Raw genomic sequence first — 21,388 nt, forward strand, 5'->3', positions numbered from 1 at the left:
ACCTAATCAATATTGTGCAGGTGAATCAACTGTATGATTTTCAAAAATATATACTTTTCCAGGTACTCTGGATGTGTGAGGAGCTCCATCCCATTCCGGAATGTTCCTTTAAGTGAAGTGCAAGAGCGGAGGAGGAGGAGGAGGAGCCGGCTTCCTCACACTACGTGTGAGTGTGTGCGTGTGTGTGTCCTCAGTTGGACTGGCGGGACGAAGCGCTGCGCGTGGAAATGAAAGACGCTGCAGGTTGCCGAGCGGCCGCACACGAGCTGGACTTTTGCTCGTCCTCCTCCTCGGCGCTCTTCCTCACAAGATCATGCTTCCTCCTCCCGCCACACTCTGCCACCTCCTCCTCCTCCTCCTCCTGCTCTGCCATACACCTTCGCCTCAGCTGAGTGACAGACAGAGGCCGCACCAGATTTGAAAGCACGCCGTTTTTTGGGGTTATTTTTTGGGTGCAGAACATCTCCTCCTGCCTTTGGCGCGCCTCTTGGTGGATTACCTCGGAGTGGAGTCAACATGCCGTTGTCGTTTGTGCTGCTGCTGCTGAGCGTGGCCGTGTTGTCAGGTGCAGGTCAGTGTTCAATATTTCACTTTTGTTCTGCTGTGACCATAACATGATTCAGCAATGTACATCGTAAACACGTTGGACTTTGACTGTTGTTAATTCCCTCGGATTCGGAATCAAGTGAAACACGACGAGAGTCCTCATATATAATCCATTTTGTCGAACACGCCACGTTCAACCTTTTGTTGTGCAATAACACGGGCCACCTCATCGTTGTTCATCCCAAGCTTAATTCGCTGCGTCGAATGCGCTGGAGCGTCGTGGTTGAAAGTCTGAAAAGATGCCGGCTCCACAATGCTCCTAATTTGCCCCCCGGCGACCAGCACAATGCGTTCCTCGGCTGACCTCTCCCCACCTGCAGACGGTTACATAATTTGCCGGCGGCTCCTGTTGAAGGCAAAACACGGCCCCTGACAGCTCCCCGGCCCGCCCGGGCCTCATTTGCCATAACGGGCCAACGTGTGGAGCGGCTGACGCACATAAAGGGGGCACCAAACGGGAGCGGCCACCCCGAGGGCTCGTCGGAAGTAAGGCGTCCCGACGCCGCCGGCTGCCAAACTCCATCGGCGTCACGGCCGGCAGGTGCACAATGGCGCCATTATCCCCTTTTTGCGTCACGTTTCCGACCTCCTCGACTTTTTGGATTTACGGGCTGGGCCGCCATTTGATCAATGACGTCCTTCACATCTCAGACTTCAAGTTCAAGTTTCCATCCTTTCTTTGAGTCCAAACAGTTGTGTGTGGGCTCAAATGTTGTTTTATTTTTCCAGGCGCAGCGCCGGAGGCAATGTCACGAGCGGGCGTGGCCCCGCGCTGCGAGAGCCGCGCCTGCAACCCCCGCATGGGCAACCTGGCGCTCGGCCGCCGCGTCCTGACCCAGAGCGCGTGCGGCAACAACGGCACCGAGCCGTACTGCGCCTACGCCGAGCCGGGCCTGGCGTGCGGCCCCGCCAAGTGCGGCAAGTGCAACGCCGCCCTGCCCCACCTGTCGCACTTGGCGGGCGCCATGTCCGACTCGTCCTTCCGCCATCCCGACACCTGGTGGCAGTCGGCGGAGGGCGCCGACTCGGAGACGCTGCAACTGGACCTGGAGGCCGAGTTCTACTTCACGCACCTCATCGCCGTCTTCCGCTCGCCGCGGCCCTCCGCCATGACGTTGGAGCGCTCGCAGGACTTTGGCCGCACGTGGCGCACTCTGCAGTACTACGCCCGCAACTGCAGCGCTGCTTTCGGCGTCCCGGAGGGCAAGGCGGTCACGTCCGGTGGGGACGGCGCCACCTGCACGTCCAAGTACTCCGGGGCCTACCCGTGCACCCGAGGAGAGGTGAGGCGCAGCGCCGCTTTTGCAGAATATTTCTTTTCTATCTTAATTCTGCCACCCATGTTGGCGTGAGGTCATGAAAGCGATATGCTTGGCACCTTCTTGGTTAGCAATGGCTGCCCAAATAAGTGCCAGGCAAGTGTCAAAAACCGCGACTTGAAGTTGTGTAATTCGATTTTGCCGCTATTGAATTCCATCGACAATAGCGGAGCACCCCGCCCCCCCCTCCCGGACCGTTATCGATAGGCCTTGAGTTATACAAATGTAATCCGATGAGCGGAAAGGCCCCCCGGCGGCTCCCTCAAAGCGGGTCTGAGCCTTTCGGGGAATCTGATAAAGACGTGAGGTGTGATGGATGGCGAGGGGCGACGAGTTCAGACGCCCCGAGCGGCCGGCCGGCTTTTCACCTGCGTTGTATTATTTACAGTCGGCGCTCGCAAGAATGCGAGCGTTGCGAAACCGAGGTCGACGCGTACGTCCGTATCGACGCTCGGCAAAATATCTGGCGGGAAGGAAGTGCTGTGGGCCAGACACCCTCCCCGACTCCCCCCCCCCCCCCTCTCTTTAATGCCCATTGTGCTTGTTTACCAGGTTACAGTCCAGCGTGCTTTGATGGAATTAGCCGCCTCAAAGCCAGACTCGCTTTTTTCGCCGGCCGGAACTCGGGCGAGGAAGATTACGAGTGGCCCGCCGTGAACCTGCTCACACGCTCCCTCGCTCGCTCGCTCACTTCCCTCAGGCTTCGGTGTAGATATGGATCATGCTCAGTCAAACGTTCTCACCCTGAGCGCTAATCATTAATACGCTAAGACGGTGCAAAGGTTCTGTTTAGGTTAGACAGACGCGGCTGTAATTTCAACAACAGTGGCAGAGTCCAGATGGCTTGTTTTGCTAACCGAAGACTAGCCCAGTCGTAGGACAAACTTATTTGGGTCCCTGTTCGATTGCTTCAAAAAAACACCTCGTGCAATTGTGTCGTTTTGTGAACTAATCCGTGCGTGTGTGTGTGTCAGTTGCTGTGCGATGGACGCGCTGTCTCGACCCTTTTGTGGCGCCCTGAGTTATGTGCGTCCGCGTCTCTGTCCCCCGTCTTTGTCTCTCCGTACCCTCCCGCGGACCAGCGCCCCATACCTCCCCCCCGCCTCGGCCCCTCCCTCCTCGTCCCCCTCGTTTGTGGCGTTCCCTTAATCGTGCACCACAATGCCGCGACCCCGCCAACTTTTGCAACGAGCAGGAAATTAATCGCTCTCCTCCCATCGCACTTTAGCAGCCCGCCAGGCTGACCAATCGGGGGAAGGCGCACACACACACACACACACACACACACAAAACAATGTCAAGAGACAGAGACACACTGCAAACACACACTTTCTTCGGGGCGTCGGTTACCAGTGGCAGCCGTCGCCATGGCGACATAATAAAGGGGGATCTTCAATTTTCAACTGTCCGACACCCTCGTGGTATCGTTGTCACGGCGACCGGACGGGACGTTTCCAGCACCGAAACAACAAACGAGGTGCCAACAAAGTGAAAACGCGCACGCCGACGCACGAGTGTCGAGAAGTTTCTCCAGTCTGATGGATTTATTGACCTTGAAATTCTCTACCCCCCCCCACCAGGTGATCTACCGGACGCTCCCCAAGTGGGAGTCTCTGGACCCGTTCGGCCCGGAGGGCCAGCAGCAGCTGCGGGTGACCAACGTGCGCATCCGGCTGCTGGAGCGCCAGCCGTGCCCGTGCCAGGCCAAAGACGCCGCTGTCGCCGCTGAGACTCCGCCCACACGCCACTTTGCCATCTACGACCTGATGGTCAAGGGCAGCTGTTTCTGCAACGGGCACGCCGAGCAGTGCGTGCCCGCGCCGGGCTACCAGCCCGTCCGGGATCGGACCAACCATGTGGTAAGCCGATGTTTGTTCGGGGGGGGGGGTTATGATTAATGATGGACCCCCATCATCAAGCCAGTCAACTCTTTGTGCTTGCTTTCATGTTTTGGCCCCGCCGGACACGGTTGTCACGCATAATGGTGGCTTGATGAAGGTGTGAACGTACACACACACACACGTATCCATCTTCTCTTTCGCAATCAGCGGTGGGAAGCAAACACGTTTAGCCATTTCCTCTTTTCACTCAAGACAGCTCGGCCGTTTGTTTGCTTTTATAGTTGGCAGCCGATGTTGAAAAACAAAACGGACTGAGCGTGTCGGAGGGGTGCGCCGCTCATTTCAGTGGCGACAAATGCGGACTTTCCCTTTTGAGCGACTGGCGGACAATCTTGCCAAGAATGCATGAGAAGGATATCCAGGGCCATGTAGGGAAATCAAAATGGAGGACGGGGGTTGATATTTGGAATGCGACTCCACCCAAAAAGAACATTTGGGAGCCGACCCAAAACAATAGCAATTGCTGTTTTCTCGCTGGCCTGGGCTCTCGCAACGTTGCAGGGCGAGATTCCGACGCCGTCTTTGTTTGCAATATTGCTTGCAAATATTTGCGCAGCGCCGCAGCTTTGAACACCAAATCCTCTCTCAAGGGCGGGCGGGCGGGCGGGCGGGCGAGCCAGCCAGCGGCACCTGGACAGCTTTTTGGACAAACACGCTTACATAAGCGGCGCTCGTCGGCCGATGAGGGAACGCGTCACGTCGGGAAGGATTGGGGTTGGGGGGGGGCTTGACTTGCTGTAGAGGATCAATGCTAAGTTGAAGACACAGCGTTGGCTTAAGTGCTAAGCCGGGACAGGTTCTGCTTCTGACCCGGGCCAAGTCCCGGGAAATGAACGGAACACGCTGTAATATCCTGTGGTGGCTTTGGAGCGCGCATCCAAATGACAAGTGTAGAAGGTGTTTTGGTTTTGGCCAAGTGTGTGTCTGTGTGTGTGTGTGTGTTGGCGTCATTATAGTCCAGACAGTGCGTGTGTGTGTGAGTGTTTGGATGAAGGGAACTCTGTTCAGAGTGATTACACCGTCTGCTAGTTAGCCACAAAGCTAACACTCATACACGCGCTCATAATAACGTTCCCCGGACAGCAGACACACACACACATACACACACACACTAATTGGTCCAATCTTGCTTCCGCTCACTCTTCAAATTGCTCTTTTTTTTTTTTTTTTGCCCCTCCTCATCCAATAATATGAATTATGTAACCTTGACAGCTTGTGTGTGCGTTCGCCGCATTAGAGTGCCTTATCGTCACCATATATCCATTTTTTTCCAAATCGTAAAAGTTGTATTTGATTGACAGTTGACAGACTGTTTTGAATTCATATTTGTTTTGAATTCTTTCAAAGTTAAGGCCACTTGCTGACTTCGGGATGCGTCCATTTCATACAAAACACCTTTCCCACTGTGTGTGTGTGTGTTTATGGCAGGCTGATCCGAGGTCAGTTCAGCTGGAGGACACGTTGGGCCCGTCACGTGTCGGGCTCAAGTTGGCGACATGTCTCACGCGCACACGCATGCACACACACGCACGTACACACACCGTGGGAAACAATGTTGGAGTTTAGCAAACATACTTTGTGTTGGCATGTAGCGTGTTGTATAACCCAGCGTCTGTCCCACATAGCAATGGCACGGTGCAACGCAAACAAATAAAGAGCTTCCTCAGATGCCTTGCCCCCCCCTCCTCCCCTCCCGTCCCCTCCCCTCCCTCCCCCCCATTCAATCATTATCCAGCATACATGGCATTCCAGCACTCAGGAATGACAAGGAGATTGTTATTGTGCTCTCAGTGCTGCATACTTGCACTCTTCTCATGCACGCACACGCACGCACACACACACACGCACATGCACACGCGTGCACACAGGCCTTTCAGACCCAAGCCCCACTTTTATTGTTTCCAGCGATGAAGCCAAACAATCAATCCGCATTCACTAATTTCGGTCGGCCAGAGAAAGCGAGGGAGCGGGAGGATATTCGGGAAGTTATTAGAGGTGAAGAAGACGGAAAAGAAGAAGCGTCTCGCCATCCCTCTGACATTTTGAAACGTGTGGCTAACCGTGCGGCGATGTGTGCGGCAGGTGCACGGCAAGTGCGTGTGTCGACACAACACGGCCGGCGACCACTGCGAGCGCTGCGCCGCGCTCTACAACGACCGACCCTGGCAGCCCGCCGACGGCCTGACGGGGGCGCCGCACGAGTGTCGCAGTGAGTGCCCACGCACCTTCCCGATTTGGGCGCCCGGCACGCCATTCGCAAGCTTCCGATGTCTTATACCTTCAAACTGAACAAAATTGTCTCCAAAGTATCAATTTACTCGAAAAATCTGCCACCTAGTGGACAAGCATGCGCGTGTTGGGCAGCCATATTGGTAAGCGTGACGCTTAAAGTGTGGTTGCCTCGCAACGCTGCTCGTTAATTAGCTAACGTAAATAGCAACCGTAGCTATAGCGATCAAGTCTTATTATTTTGAATCTTGTTTCGACGGCGTCCTGGCGGGCATTGTCTCTTTCCGGCAGAGTGCAAGTGTAACGGCCACGCTCACAGCTGCCATTTTGATTGGTCGGCGTGGCGGGACTCGGGCCAGCGCAGCGGCGGCGTGTGCGACTGTCTGCACAACACCGAGGGGCGCCAGTGTCAGAACTGCAGGCCCGGTTTCTTCCGGGACCCCGGACGCCCCCACACGGCCCCTGACTCTTGCAAGCGTAAGACACACACACACACACACACACACACACACAGTTTGATTAAAAAGGGATTAGATGGGGGTCAAGGACAAATAAGCGATGATGTCACATCCTTGCGGGAAGGTCACGAATCGCTCGACTAGTTGAGACAGCAAAATGTCTCAAATCGGAGGCCTCCGCCAATCAGACGAGTGTTGAGTAAACACCAGATAGTCATCTGTCAACACGCGGCGCTGGCTACATTCTCGCCAGCGATTATCTGTCAGATGCGGCCCTCGTCGTCAGCTCAACCCCGCAGGTACGCCCGCCCGCGTGTGCAAAAGCAACTGTCAAAATGCACCAGACCGTCTCAAAACACGCCATGTTTACCCGCAATCATTTTGCCGCTCTGTAACCACGGTCACCAAGCCACCTCAAAAGTATTTACGTAATAAATAATATGCGTGACAACAATAGATTTTGACTCTTCAGCTCAAAACGATGAGCGGCAGCGCACAGCGGGCGTACCTAATGACAGGTCCCAGACGAGGGGCCTGCGTGCGGCTGAGGATCGAAAAGATCGAGCTGGCGCAATCCTCCGACAATGGAGGAATTTCCCTCCTTGACGAGGAACATTTTGATCATACCAGAGTCGGCGGGGGGTAAAGAAAACAATCTAGTCATGCGCCGCCGCGCAAGCTGGTACACACCAAAACAGCCACGGGAGGGGCAGCCAGCGGAGGACAGGAAGCGAGTCTTTGGACTTGCCATCACGTACAAACCTATTGAGATCTTTTGCTTCCAGCGTGCAGCTGTCACCCCGTGGGCTCAGCGCCGTGCGACCCGACCAGCGGCGAGTGCGTGTGCAAGCCCGGCGTGGGCGGCCCCCACTGCGACAGGTGCCTGCCGGGCTACTGGGGCTTCCACCCGTACGGCTGCCGGCCGTGCGACTGCGCCGGGGACTGCGACCCCTTGACGGGCGACTGCGTGCTGGGGTGAGCCCAAAAGTATTCGGACGCCCGCTCCAAGCCGCCGCCGATTTCCCCAATGTCCCAATACTTGTGACCGAAACTCTCGCCCGCTGTGTTGCAGGTCGGACTTGTACAACTTGGAGGGAAACTCCAGCGAGCCCGTCAGGATCTTCAGAGTGGACGAGCTCTTCTCTGCCCTCCACTACTCAGGTGCGTGTCCACTTATGAAAATCAGACACGGAACAATGATTTGCGTGTGCGCGTCCCATGAGTCGGACCCCACCGCTAGCTTGCATAGGCACATTCCTCAGTGGACACACACGAGGAATGAAGACGACACACACACACATGCAATAATGGATGCTGTGATTGCCCCCCGCAGAGAAGTGCGAGTGCAAAGAGCAGCCGCTGACCAACAGCAAACTGTTCTGCACCATGAACTACGCCTACGGTGAGCCATTATATGCACGCCGACGTTTGGATGACATCATCTCTCATTTTTGGTTAACTAAAATTGGGGGAGAATAATTTTTGAGTTGTTTTTTTTTGTAATGCTACGAATAATTGTGTGCGTCTTTCAGTTCTGAAGGCGAAGGTGCTGTCGGCCCACGACAAGGGCTCGCACGCCGAGGTGGAGGTGAAGGTCCAGAAGGTGCTGAGTCAGAAGGTGAAGCTCCAGCGAGGCCGCGTCATACTCTACCCCGAGTCGTGGACGGCCAGAGGCTGCACCTGCCCCATCCTCAACCCAGGTCAGGTCGCAAGCTAGCAGGCCAAGGGGGCGGGGCTTGCTTTGCCCAGTATGTTGATTTTTCTTGTCTGTCAGGTGTGGAGTACCTGGTGGCGGGTCACGCCGACCGGAAGCGGGGCCACCTGCTGGTCAACATGAAGAGCTTCGTCAAGCCCTGGACAGCCACTTTGGGCCGCAAAGTGCTGGCGCTGCTCAGGAAGGACTGCAACTGGTAGACGAGACACACACCACGACCTCCGCGCCCGGATTATTCAAACTCGGATTATCGTTTTGACCTCGTTACCTGGATTGATGATGGAGGGGGAGAAAGAAAAAAAAAAAAAAACTCTCTGCGCACTTTAACCAGCAAGATGGACTGGAACGGAACACGGACGCTCAAAGATGCACGCACGAGTGAGAGAGAAGAAGCCATACAAGCCACGACAGGTGGTTGAGTCCATGCCAGTCAGTCGTTGCAGGTGCGCGCCGCCGCCCGTGCGGAAATGGCGCCCGCTCGCCCCCCCCCCCCAAACGTGAATGTATAAGCCCGAATGCCAATCGAACGAGGACGTTTAAGCACGAGCCCGATCTTCCTTTCTTTGTACAGTGTTATTTGTGTATCGATTATTGTTCCTGTCACGTGACGGCAATTTTTTTCAGCTTTACGATAGTTTGCGCCTGTACGCTTTGTGTAGCATCCCGTCACCACGGAAACGCGCGCTGTTTGCCACCGCCCATGGCTTTTTCAATGCAACGATAATACAATTATCAACGCACCTTGTGGGGTTTTTTTTCTTCTTGACAGCAACATTGAAGCCACCTGACATATTTTGGTCACCCAATTTCCCCGATTCGCTCGCCTTGCGTGTTGTTTTTTTGTGATTGGGTCGTTAATCTTGTTTTCCAGCGGTGGCCACGCAGACCTTGAAATTCTTCACACAGCTTTGTGGAAAATATCCTTATCGGACGTGACGTTCTCTCCCGTGCGCCCGAGTCGAGCCGTCGGTGCGGCTCCCAAAACAGGCGAGCCGGCCGCCCGCCCGCCTTCGCACGGCGCCGCAGAATGTCGACCGTCGGCGCTGTTTGGGTTTGGGCCGCCCACTGGCCGACGCATTCTTGGCTCACCTGTTTGACGGCCGGAGGTGAGGTGATTATTTTTCAAGAGCGTGCAGGAACCATCGCACTTTGTCTCCTGAGATGTGCTTGTTCTAAAAATAGCTAAGCTGTCGTGGGTCATTGAGATTCCCTAGGAATTTCCTAGATGTGAACATTTTAATTGTTTTTATTTCATGGGTTTCCTGCCTCCTCTTGATTGTATTGAGTTGTGGTGTTTTGTTGAAGGAGGCAATCCCTGAGCTGGGAATCGTCCTTGGCGTGAAGACACAACAACTCAACTGAGCCAAGGACCTTCTTTCTCTCTGAGCTGAGCTGAGCTGTCACTTCTTTAGCGCGTCTCGCTCAAGGACATTTTGACGTGGTCGCGGCGGCCACGAGGTGCCTGCTGTGGTTTGTGTGTCGCTGCATGCCGGCCGACCGGCCGAAAAGCGCACAATGGGCCGCTTGTGCTGCCGTACGAGCCAGTTATGGCCTTTTGTCCCGTCAGCATTCTTGCGTCGTCGTTAGCCCCGTGGCAGCTCCCTGCAGACATGACCCCCGCCCCTGTCAAGTTTATTATTGTTGTAGTTTTTTTACCAAAATAATAATGGTAATATTGATATATCTATTGTCTTGTGTGAGACAATGTTGAGTATTTCCCTGGTCATCTTAGCCAAATCAAATCTTTCTCCTTGAAATGGATCAGCAAGTCATGTGCTGGGAATTATCCCGTCAGCAGGGATTGGCTCCCAGGGCAAAGGAGAAGATTGAGGCGAAGGAGAGAAGGCCTGGTAGCCTAAAAATACCCCGCTGAGGTGCCTCCTCCCTCCAGGGATCGACCACGCGCTACTTAATTACACCGAAACACACACATGCATGCCGACACACGCGCATCAGGAATGCTTCAGTAGCATGAGAGCAAGCCAGAACAGGGAGGGCCCATGTTGACATTGAGACACTCGCTGATTATTATTACTCAAGGGCCTGATGTCGTCATATGCCCACTCACACACACATTTTTTTCAAAAGATGAGCTAACATCACATCGAGAGGCTGGCTGAAGAAATTACAGGTGATGTGCTAGCGGAGCAGACAGCACCTGTGTCAATACCACCATGTCGACACCTTTCACTTCAACATTATCTCAAGATTAGCCAACACAAAACATTAGGGTACTCGGGACGGATCCTTGGGGTCTTCCTGAAACATCGTACCCCAAATGACAAATTATAAAAATGCCTACCAGTGGACATAAAAACAATAGTTCCATTCACCCTCAAGGGATCAATCGTGCTGTCTCACAATTAGAAAACGGCTTCGACAAACAGGTCAGAAGTGTCAAGCGTACATTTAATCGGTCGTTAACGCGACACAAAAATGTGTTTGGGAAGAGGGGGAGGAAGAGCTGGCGTGTACTGACACGAAGGCCCGCGAGACACGCAGCCAGAAAAACATTACGAGTGATTCACAGGCATCGCATGGCACATCAACACATACCTCTTACCCTACTCACACACTCTCACACACATATTCAAACGCACGTCTGGGTGCGTGTTGAATTAGAGTCGAAAGTCCAATTAAAAAGTTCAAGTAGTGACAGTATCCAAGTCTTCACTCAGGCTGAAACGGAGGACAAGAAAAGTTGTCAACAGGCGGGTGTCAATCCCCGCTGAGGGGATTATTCCCAGCTCATGACTTGTTTATCTGCTGTGGCACCAGCAGCCCCCATTCAGCCTGCATGAGCTGCTCCACCTGCATCCACCGCCTGCACACACACTCATACACAGTCCACCCTCAGCGACATCGGCCTGATAACATCCACGCATGCCGTGATCCATAATAAGGTTTGTATTAAAAATATAAATTCACTTTGTGATACAATGAGAGCACATTTAGTCAGCCTTTTTGCTTCTTCTAACTCATTGATGTATTTTAAGAATGGCAATAATACATCAAATGTTTTTTTTTAAGGTTTACATTATATGTGCAATGATAAATGTACCAAAATGAGTCAGTCTTGTTTCCATTCTCCCTCACTTCCTTTGTTTCCTTTCTGGGATCTTTCGTTCCATACAATCTGTATTATCCTCTCTAAACTAAGTTATTTTTTTTAGTGTCGGTACGTTTGGCCCACACTCCATATATTAAACAGTAAAGTGGCATCATCTAGTGTTCAGAAACAGTACTGCAGGCGTTGTGTTAGTTCAGGGACGAGAGTTTGTTTGAACTTATTTTTGTTATTTCGTGTTTAATATTGGTAAAGATAATGAATGATTGAGTTGCACCAATATGGCCACTCGTGATAGTCAATGTGATTTACAGCAATTGTAGCATCTTTCGTTTAACATTAATCTAAACTCCAGTCCAATTGAGGGCGGTAAAACGACATTGTGATAGTATACACCATCGAAGAAGAATAACCACCACAGAAGAAGAACAAAAAACATGGCTACCCTCCGAGTAGGAAAAACAACAGCACATAAAAGAAATAAAAAAGCAAGGTACGTATGTTGTTGTTGTGTTTGTTATTATTTAGTAAAATAAACTTCTTTGAAAACGTTGTGATGTCGATATTTAATTCAATTTTGATAACGGAAAGTCCACTAACTGGCAGGTTTTACAGCGATAACAAGCAGGAAGCCTATTTAACTTATCTGCTCCAAATGGATTAAAATTGAGAAAAGCAGATGTTGTGTTTATTTGTTTTGTATTTTTTATTTTTTTGGTTTAATTCAGGATTTAAACACAAAATGAAATGGAGCTCTCCGATTGGTCAAGGACACACTTCCGGTAGCAGCAGCAACTGGTTCTCGGCGGCAGCGCCCCAGGTGCTCGAAAGAGCGCACTACAGGCAGAAGTCCATGTTGGAAGGTGGAGGAGGTGAGCTCACGAAAAAATTGAACTATTAATGTTTGCAACAAGATATTGGCTGTGTTTGTGTTACTAGTCCAGAGAGAGAAAAGCTGATAACATCTTTATTTTTGCATGTTTTTATTCTTGAGCTTGACACACTGCAATGTAAAATGTTTTGTAAATGAATATATCATTTATAGTACAAACAAATTACTTGAATCACTTCATCCCAAAATCACACACAAACTGTAAATTATAAGCATAGTCCCCTCTGGAGGCTTCTGGCATATTCACTCACCATTAGTCGACTCCATCCTTGGTCAGAGGGCGCGGTTGCCGTGGCAATGTGTACCAAGACCATCTGAGGGTGTCCGATAAGGATCGCAAAGATTCCATTTGGGCCGCCTGGCGCTTTCCTTGTAAGGTCCGGCCGGCTGTTGAAGCCGAGGGAGTGTGCGCGCTGACGCTCTGGCGGGTGCTGACACAGGAAGCAACGCTTTTCACAATAAGAGTGTCGTAAGGGCCCCGGTGAGAGAGGCGGGGGGGGTATTTCAAAGAGCCTGAAGCCACTTGTCACTGTGCACTTTGAGTCCATGAGGAAGAACCACAGCGCCTTGCCGCTCATCTTCGTGACAGAGGTAGTGTTGTTTTGTTGACTCTTGAGCGAGTCTGTCTTCTATGGAAAATATCAAGATGGTTGGATGCGAGTTGCGGCGTGTGCTTGCGGCTCATAGACAAGTTCTGCCACGTTTGGGGTGACGCTCAGAACCGCTGTTGACCTTTGCTTGCTTGTGTCACGCTTCAAGAATGTCAAAAGGAGCAAAGGCGGGCGGGCAGCCACACCTTTCTTAGGATTTCTAAGTTAAAAAACACACACGGCGACGTCACGTGCATTGACGTTGTGTGTTTTGTGAGTCGTAGAATAATAGCAGTTGTGTTGCGATGCCTGGGGCAAATGCATGTTTTAAAATCCGTGTCAGTTTTACATTTAGTCCCTTTTTCTCTTGCTTGACAACTTTGATGGCTGGAAGAGTGCCGTCCACGCTTCTAATTGGAAACACAAACTGCTACGTCTCATTTATGTGGCTTCGTGCAAGTAAACAGCGGTTATAAAAAAAAAAGGAGCGACAAATGTTGTGTAACTGCTCCGGCTTAATGGGGCACTTCCTGTTTTCCCACCGCCCCCAACAAGGACATGCTCAAAAAGGGCGATGACCTCAAATAAAAAATTTTATGGTGCCACAGTGGCAATCATGTAGCCATGCTATGTTAGCAATTAGCATTAAACACGCTGATTAGAACACGCCCCCTCGATGATGATGATGACCTTGTGGATGATGAAGCTGGTCGTGAAGTAAATAGATTCCGCAGACCCCTCATCTTCATTATGCATGGCATACTCAATTTGTCACCATGGTAACCGGACAGAAGCCCCCCCACCACACTTCCTCATTAATGAGCATTCGACACACACGCACTGATTCTAATTATAAGCCAAGATGTTTTTCACCATAAATGTAAATCCATCACAAATGGACCTCATGTAACCTGCGTAATGAGAGTCGATTTAATTTTGTGACGCTCCTGAAAGCTAACAAATGTAACTCATTAGCATATTTGCCAGCGCCATGAATTAGTCTTATCGTTGCCTCGCTCTTCTGTTTTCCTGATAATGCCAGCCAGCGTGGGCCGTCCCCGCCGCTGTTGTCCTTTAGCCTCGCGAAAACTTCAAAACACTCAAACCAAGACAAAAGGCCTGAAAGGTCACGGGCACCATGAGTGTGTGTGTCAGGTGACGCATAAAAGACGCCCACGCATGCGCTGAAAGCAACTAACATCTTTTCAATAGACTTTATGACCATTTCGCAATTCTGTGTGCGGGCGGCGATTGTTATTCGAAGGTGCCGCTCGGCCTCGGAGGAGGTCTTGTCGCGCACCGAGCCGCAGATGTTCACCGCCACGCTTAATAGCTCCATCTGCGTGCCACAATGGAGTCCAAAAAGCGGTGTAAAAGGCCAACGTGTCAGCGTGTGATATGCACCGACAGCGCCGCATCTGCTGGACGCCCGGCCCCGCCTTCATTTTATCGCCGCGAGATGTTCTCCAGCCTTGCTGGGTCCATTCATGCCACCCGGTGATTTAGTTCGCCTGCCAGGAAGGCACAAAAGAGGCGACCATCGGGGGGGGGGTGAGCCCAGGCACCAAACCAAAATGCTCACATTGTTACTTGTGGGCAGATGAGAAAGCTCACGAATTGATCAGGAGCGTCACACGTTCCCCTCAGGACACGTGTCAAGTGTCGCCGAGCGACAAGATGGACGCTTGTATTAAAAAAGTAGCAAAGATTCATTGGCTCCCTCCTCGGAGCGTCTGCGAGCGAGGAGGTTGTGTCACTCGCTCGACCTTTCGCCGTCTGTCCCGCCGTCTGTCACATCCTCCACACACGGCGTCACGTTATATCCAGCGACTCTCAAACCGACTGGACCCGACGAATGTGACCGAAGTAACCTCAACATCATCGTGCACTTCTCCCCGGTGTAAGTCATTAACCGTATTCATGGAACATTCTGACCCCCCCACACCTCCTTCTCCTAAACATTGTGGGACGCTCCCATAAGGTTGCATCCTCCCTCCAACATTCCAGCCCAGAAGGGTCTCTCTCGCTCGTCGCCCAAACATCCCCCTCGGCCCGACCCTCCTTTTTAGCCGCCCCGCTATCGGCGTCCGCTAGACGGGAAGTCGGCCAGGAAGTCCGTAAAGAACACAAACAGGAGCACTCGCAGAGAAGAACAATGGTGTCATGTGGGGAGCTTACATCTCTGCTGGCTTTTGACGCACATGTGACATCGTCAACATCGACAAAGAGGCATAATTACGTCCGCGATGAATAACAATTAAACCTCTCCCTTGTCTCTGTTTTACCACGCGTGTATCGATCACGCTAATCGATATGTGGCTGAAATGGACTGGAAGTGTGTGAAGTTATTAGTATTGATCATAGCCGGGAGGCCATCCATCAACGCGCACACACAAACGCACGTAACAGTTTCATCAGCCCGACTCCAATAATGGAGCTTCAGGTAAAGCCCTCACGGGGCTCCGTGCCGTCAGCGCCGGCACTTGTCATGGCGATCCATATCCTGCAGAGTGTACTCCTAAGGTGGACTTGGCGATTGGGGTCAAAGTTCGCTTAAGAAGTACAACCTAGCCCTTCAGTCAGCTTTTTCCACATACTTCAGGTGACAAAATGGCCAGATTAGATGAATAATTAACCAAGAGTGGGCCCTGAGAGATCACGTTACACTAAGCAAACTAATTAGCTTCATTATTGTTTGAATGATTGATGACACAACGCCTGCTGCGGTAAAGCAGCCAGACGTTAGGTACACACAAATTTGTGCAAACTTTTGTGTTCAGGACCACATTGGATTTTTAATTCATAATGATTTTAAGTCATTCTAATAATTAAAAGACCACATTGGCTTTTTAATTCATAATGATTTTAAGTAATAATAATTAAATTAATTAATAATAATTAAAATAAATTGTTAAAATATCAATTATACCAATATTTAATGTTATGTATTGTTTTGTTTTTTATGTATTTACTTTCTGCAAATGTTTTTGGGCGCGCTCGATATGCGTTTACTGCGCCAAGCCACGCCTCCTCGTCTTATACGCGGCGGGCGGTGCTCAACAGCCTCTCAGTCGTTTGACGAGTTGCTGGCGGCGTTTCGAACGTGTCAGTGGCGCCGGGCTGCCACGGTGGGCGAAACTCACCATCGTCCCTGGAGGAGTCGATGTAGTGTGTTGTGGTGCAGTCCGGTGTCTCGGAACCGGCGATGTTTTCGTGTTGTAGCCACTAACGGATTAATTTCGAGACGAAGACTGGAACCCAGTCGAGCCGGGACTATGTCCGGAGCCGGTGGAGCAGTTGCGGGGAAAAGTTGACCACAAGTCGGGCTGCGGTTACTCCGTCGACGCTAAAATGGTAAACGCGTTAATGTTGTTCTGCTGTCTCATCGATACTTCAGTGACTTGCACTTTGTTACTCTGCAATATTCGATGACAATTGCACAAAATGTATTGCACATTTGCACGCCACGCTGATAAAAACAAATCAGGTAACTTGTCACCTACTTGGCAGCAACAAGCGATTCTGCTATGGAATAAAAATGGCCATGAAATCGAATAAAAATGGCCATGAAATCGAAACAAACTATCTGTAACACATTGCTAAGCAACATTTTTGTGTAAGCACAAACATCTGTCATCTACTCTTGGGAACGTGCCACCACTTACCGCGCCAGACCTCATTGTTAAAAAAATTTAATCGTGGATGAATGATGCGCGTCGGCTGCAAATAAGAGTTTGGCTGTGGCACTCATTTCCATCTCTATATTAACTGTTGCCGCTTGAGAATCCAATTACACAGTATGAACTCGACTTGTTGTCATGGAGGTTGTGTATAGGGTGATAATGCAGGCAGAGTGGAACAGGTTTGTTCAGTGTTCACCTTCTGACTCAAATAGTTTCTTTGCTGGATGTTGTTTTCCCTCCGGTTGATGCTGTGCTTTGTTGACATGCACGCTGACCTCGAGTGGTCCTCCATTTAAAGGTCACCACTACGAGAGATGAGTGCTCCCGAGCAAAACATGGTCCCGCTCTCGTTTCCAACCAGATGAGCTCCTCCGGGAATGTTCGAGTGATACTTTGCGCCGTCATGCTCGGACACGTTGGCTCTAGGGCGTCTCATTTACCAAGCGGCGGTTTTCCATGTCGACGAGTCCCGGAGATGCGATTGTAACGCTCCATCTCACTCTGAATACTTGATTACATTTTGGAGGCCAGAGGTTCCCTTTGACATTTGGACACGACATGCTGCGTTCGGCCTCATCCACATATTGCTTCCTCGCTAACCGTTCCAAAAGGATTTTTGTATTGTGCATTTTTCAATATTGTTCGATAAATGCACTTATTTTGTGTTTCGGGAATCAAATGCACGATTTTGACTGCAGATTGAGGAAAAAAACGACGAATATTACTGCAGCTTACTGAGTTACCAGGTGTCCATTTATTGTATACTGCCCTCAGGTGGCCAAGGTGAGCGCTACAGATGCAGACTGTTGATTTTTTTGGTGCCATTCTGATTCATAATGGGGTGGAAGGAAATCTCACTTTCAAACCCCATGAGCTTGTTTAGACCGATGTCACACGTTGTGCTTTTCTGCATTGAGAGGCAAAAAAAAAAAAGAGGTGAGTGATGGCCACTGATGGCTCCACCGCTGCCTCTCTTCAGTCATCTCTGTTGTCATGGCAACCGGCATAATGTTTTTCCAGGCTAGCGGCGGACGGACGCCGCGACGGCGACCGTACGCGGGTTCGACGACGGATTAACAAGATAATGCGAGCTAATCCCGCCACGCAGAGACGCACACGCACCGCTGGCAGCCGTGTCGGGTGTGTGAGTAACACGCTGTGGATTAAGCCAGCCGCAAATACTCTCCCTGTTAAAGTGAGAGTGACACGTACACACATACGTTTGTCATATACACACATCTGATCCAGCGTCGGTGTTAGAAGCACAAGTTTGATCTCAAAATGCCCTCCGTGGGATGATCCAAAATGTTAGGAAGAGGAAAAGTGTGTGTATGAAACTTCCTCTTTGTGTTTTTTTTTTTTTTTTTTTTTTAACGACATCTTGGTGTTCTTCCAAGAACTGAAGTGAGATGCATTGTCCTTCCAAAAACATCCTGGACGCTTTGATGCCAAAGTCTCAGCATATCAGATCCCTTTTTCTTTTTTTTTTTTTTTCAAAAGATTTGCCGAGTAATCTTTTGGAGATTAAACTGTTGGGATTACAAGAGTAGAGAAGAGGAGGGATTACCACGTTTATATTATTATTATTATATATATATATTTTTTTTAGATCCCACGTGTGGCATAGAAACCCCAAGCGAGGCCTTGAAACTTTGCTTGTATGTTGTCTGTGTGTGCGTTCGAGCCACACCCGCCAGTATGTTCTTCTCCGAAGCCCTAGGGCCTCATTTTGCATTTCACCTTAACATGTCCTTTTCCCTTTGCGAGTGAACTTTAGCAGCGTTCCCAACTGCTTGCCTTGTTGTGTACGCGAACGTGCTCCGGATTTCAATGCAGCCTTAATTTAGACGTTGACATTTTTATGTGCACATTTAAGAGAAGAGCTTCTTCTATCTGTCGCCTTTCGTTTTGGCACCGGCGTGGATGTGGGTTTTTTTTATTTTATTTTGCGTTGCTTAATGAAGTGAGCCAGCTGAGCTGCGTGGTTTCCTCCAGCGCCGCGTTAGCAGCGGAGCTCACTTCCCTAAAAGGGCCATTAACACCAAAACACACATTATGTTAGACTGCTTTGAGTGTCAATTATGGGGAAATGAAACTGCTGCAGGTTATCTGTGTGATGCGTTGGACCCGTTTATGTTCATGTAACTGCATCAGTTTGTGTGTTTGTGTGTGTGTGTGACAAGCACACACACACTCAGATGGAGAGTCCTTGGCAAAACCGGCAGTGTGATGGATTAAAGGCTGCTGAAGTCCAGTGTTAAATTTCCATATTTGTCCCGGGAGTAGAGTGACTAATGCACTGAATTAACTGTTCACTTGACGTTGTGCTTAGTTTGGAAAAAAAAAAAAATCTGTGGAACAACGACATCGCTCCCCTGTTAGCTAACGTCGACTTTGGTGTCCAGGCGGAGCGTAGCGGCTGCGATGTCCTCAGCATCCCGGTGCCCATGCGGCGCGGCGGCTCCGAGTCCAACCTGGACGTGGTGGACGGCGTGGGCCTGGACTTCAATAAGGGGGCGCTGGGCATCGACAGCCTGCAGCAGAAGATTGTCAAGGTCAGCGGCGCTAAATGGCGGCAAAGCACAACGTTTGTCTCAATGTAGCTTCTCACCATACGCCGCTTTAGGTGACGGAGCAGATCAAGGTGGAGCAGACGGCCCGGGACCAAAACGTGGCCGAGTACCTGAAGCTGGTCAATAACGCCGACAAGCAGCAGGTGGGGAAAATAAACTCTGAGATAGGTGCACCATGCATTGGAGACTTAGGGGACCAGTTCTGCCTTTTTGCCACCACAGATGGTTCGCATCCGCCAGGTGTTTGAGAAGAAGAACCAGAAGTCGGCGCACTCCATCGCCAAGCTGCAGAGGAAGCTGGAGCAGTACCACCGCCGCGCCAAGGACGGCGAGGCCAACGGCAAGCACGGCCACAAGAACGACACCCGGGACGCGTCGGGGGGGCACGGCAAAGACGGCGGCCTGTCTCACTCGGTGCGCCACCTCGCGCTGGACAAGGTCAAGACCATCGGGCCGGGCGTGTCGCTCTCGCCGCCGTTCTTCTTCAACAAGTCGCGCGGGTTCGCCAACCTCATCCGCAACAAGTACGGCAGCGCCGACAACATCACGCATCTCAAGAGCATGGAGGCCGGCGCCGGGCTGCGGGGCGAGGCCGGCGGCCGCGGCCTGAGCGGCAGCGCCACCACCGTGGCCAAGCCCACCAAGTACCACAGCGACGACGAGTGCTCCTCCGGGACCTCGGCCTCCGCCGACTCCAACGGCAACCCCGTTAGCGGCGGCGGCAGGCTGGCAGAGGTCCTGGAGATGGTCCGGGACATCCGCGAGTCGCAGACGCAGCTGGGGCACGACGTTGAGGCGCTCAACGCGCAGTTCAAGCGCGACTACGGATACTTCACTCAGGTGCTGCAGGAGGAGCGCTACAGGTGACTCCTGCACGCAAGCCACAAGCTAAGCAGAGCTGCGGCTTAACCCTGCTCTCCGTGCGTTTTGGGCGTCAGGTACGAGCGTCTGGAGGACCAGCTGAACGACCTGACGGAGCTCCACCAGCACGAGACCGGCAACCTGAAGCAGGAGCTGGCCAGCATCGAGGAGAAGGTGGCCTACCAGGCCTACGAGAGGGCCAGGGACATCCAGGTAACCGCGCCCCCCCGCCCGACTCGGCAAACCAGACAGTCACGTGATCGCGTGCCCGTTCAGGAGGTGCTGGAGTCGTGCCAGACGCGTGTGTCCAAGCTGGAGCTGCAGCAGCAGCAGCAGCAAACGGTGCAGCTGGAGAGCGCCGACGCCAAGGTGCTGCTGGGCAAGTGCATCAACATCATGCTGGCCTTCGCCACCGTCATCCTGGTGTGCGTGTCCACGGCGGCCAAGTTCGCCGCCCCGCTCCTTCGCAGCCGCCTCCGCCTGGCGCTCACCTGCGTGGCCGTGTCCCTCCTGGCGCTGCTGTGGAAGAACTGGGAGCATTTGCCGTGCGTCTTGGAGAGACTGTAACGTCCGCCGTGATATGATGCCGTGCATCTGCCATCTTTACTCTTCATCATGCGCAAGAGTGGCGGTGAATGTTACCCAAATGCTCAAAATGTTCCTTAAGCACGTCAGTTGGACACATTTTAGTGTTTATCAATCTGTCAACTGCCTTTTATGATGTTTTGTGCTGCGTTTAAACACAGTTCAAAGCATTCCCAGTGGTTTCTGAATAATTCCTTCTCGGCATTTTTTTTTTTTTTTTACCACCACTCGACTTGAAGACCGTACAACGAATGCCCAAAGGAGCAGCTCGGAGGAGGACGTTTGTTGTAAAGTGGTGCCGCTTCAGTAATTCCAAGTTCACCACTTAAAAACTTGAGTTGCAACTCGAGTGTGACCTGAATAATGGAGGTGGAGTGTCGCGCTCGCACCAAATATCACTGTGAAGAAACAAATAGGCGCCTTGGTTTTGTCCCCTTTTAAAGCCAAATATTTAAAAAAATATGTGGGATTTGAAGAAGGCATTTACTTTTAGTTGAGCTTTTTTCTTTAACCCACATTGTCACAAAAGGTTATCATTTTTTTTCTGTCTCTGTTGGTAACCTACAGCATGTCTTTTTTTTTTAAATGAGGAAATGTGTGTTTTTTTAAAAATGTATTTGATGTATTTTTGGTAACGTGCACTGCAAGCATTATTCGGAATTGAAAAAAATAAAATGACAACTCGTGCCCTTTAATGGTCTGTCTCCGAATGAAAAAAGAGAGCAAATAGTTTTCATGCATCATCCATCATTCATGGGGCTGGCCACACATGCATTATTCACTATTTTCTGCAGCTTTTTTCTCCCTCCTCTGTTTTTCTGCCTTCCTTTCATCTTGTCCTACTAATGTGCACGACTGGCTCCTGTAGGACAGATGAAGCAACTGCGAGTTATAAAAAATGAATACATAC

General features: G+C 51.1%; 2 protein-coding genes and 1 long non-coding RNA gene across 5 annotated transcripts; 2 read left to right on the top strand and 1 right to left on the bottom strand.

Annotated features, from left to right (window-relative positions):
* The first annotated feature begins 81 nt into the window (after positions 1-81).
* Positions 82-8,968, top strand: ntn4 (netrin 4). The gene is made up of 10 exons (XM_049761206.2): positions 82-571; positions 1,336-1,889; positions 3,506-3,784; positions 5,909-6,035; positions 6,347-6,532; positions 7,299-7,488; positions 7,586-7,674; positions 7,847-7,915; positions 8,046-8,213; positions 8,288-8,968. The coding sequence occupies exons 1-10, from the start codon at positions 517-519 to the stop codon at positions 8,425-8,427; spliced, it is 1,857 nt and encodes a 618-aa protein (XP_049617163.1). The 5' UTR covers positions 82-516; the 3' UTR covers positions 8,428-8,968.
* A 2,824-nt stretch (positions 8,969-11,792) lies between these two features.
* On the bottom strand, positions 11,793-12,586 carry LOC125992314 (uncharacterized). Its single transcript, XR_007489584.1, has 2 exons — positions 12,438-12,586; positions 11,793-12,131 (listed from the first exon to the last, which is right to left on the bottom strand). It is a non-coding gene; the product is annotated as an uncharacterized lncRNA (long non-coding RNA).
* On the top strand, positions 12,023-21,173 carry LOC125992298 (transmembrane and coiled-coil domain protein 3). 3 transcript variants are annotated; one of them, XM_049761213.1, is made up of 6 exons: positions 12,023-12,166; positions 18,865-19,014; positions 19,086-19,175; positions 19,255-19,895; positions 19,971-20,106; positions 20,170-21,173. In XM_049761213.1, the coding sequence occupies exons 2-6, from the start codon at positions 18,907-18,909 to the stop codon at positions 20,458-20,460; spliced, it is 1,266 nt and encodes a 421-aa protein (XP_049617170.1). In that variant the 5' UTR covers positions 12,023-12,166; positions 18,865-18,906; the 3' UTR covers positions 20,461-21,173. The 3 variants fall into 3 exon arrangements, with proteins under 3 accessions (XP_049617170.1, XP_049617168.1, XP_049617169.1); XM_049761211.1 differs by lacking the exon at positions 12,023-12,166 and adding an exon at positions 12,659-12,777; XM_049761212.2 differs by lacking the exon at positions 12,023-12,166 and adding an exon at positions 15,828-16,130.
* Positions 21,174-21,388: the final 215 nt, after the last annotated feature.

Source organism: Syngnathus scovelli, chromosome 22 (assembly GCF_024217435.2).
Source record: "Syngnathus scovelli strain Florida chromosome 22, RoL_Ssco_1.2, whole genome shotgun sequence".
NCBI lineage: Eukaryota > Metazoa > Chordata > Actinopteri > Syngnathiformes > Syngnathidae > Syngnathus > Syngnathus scovelli.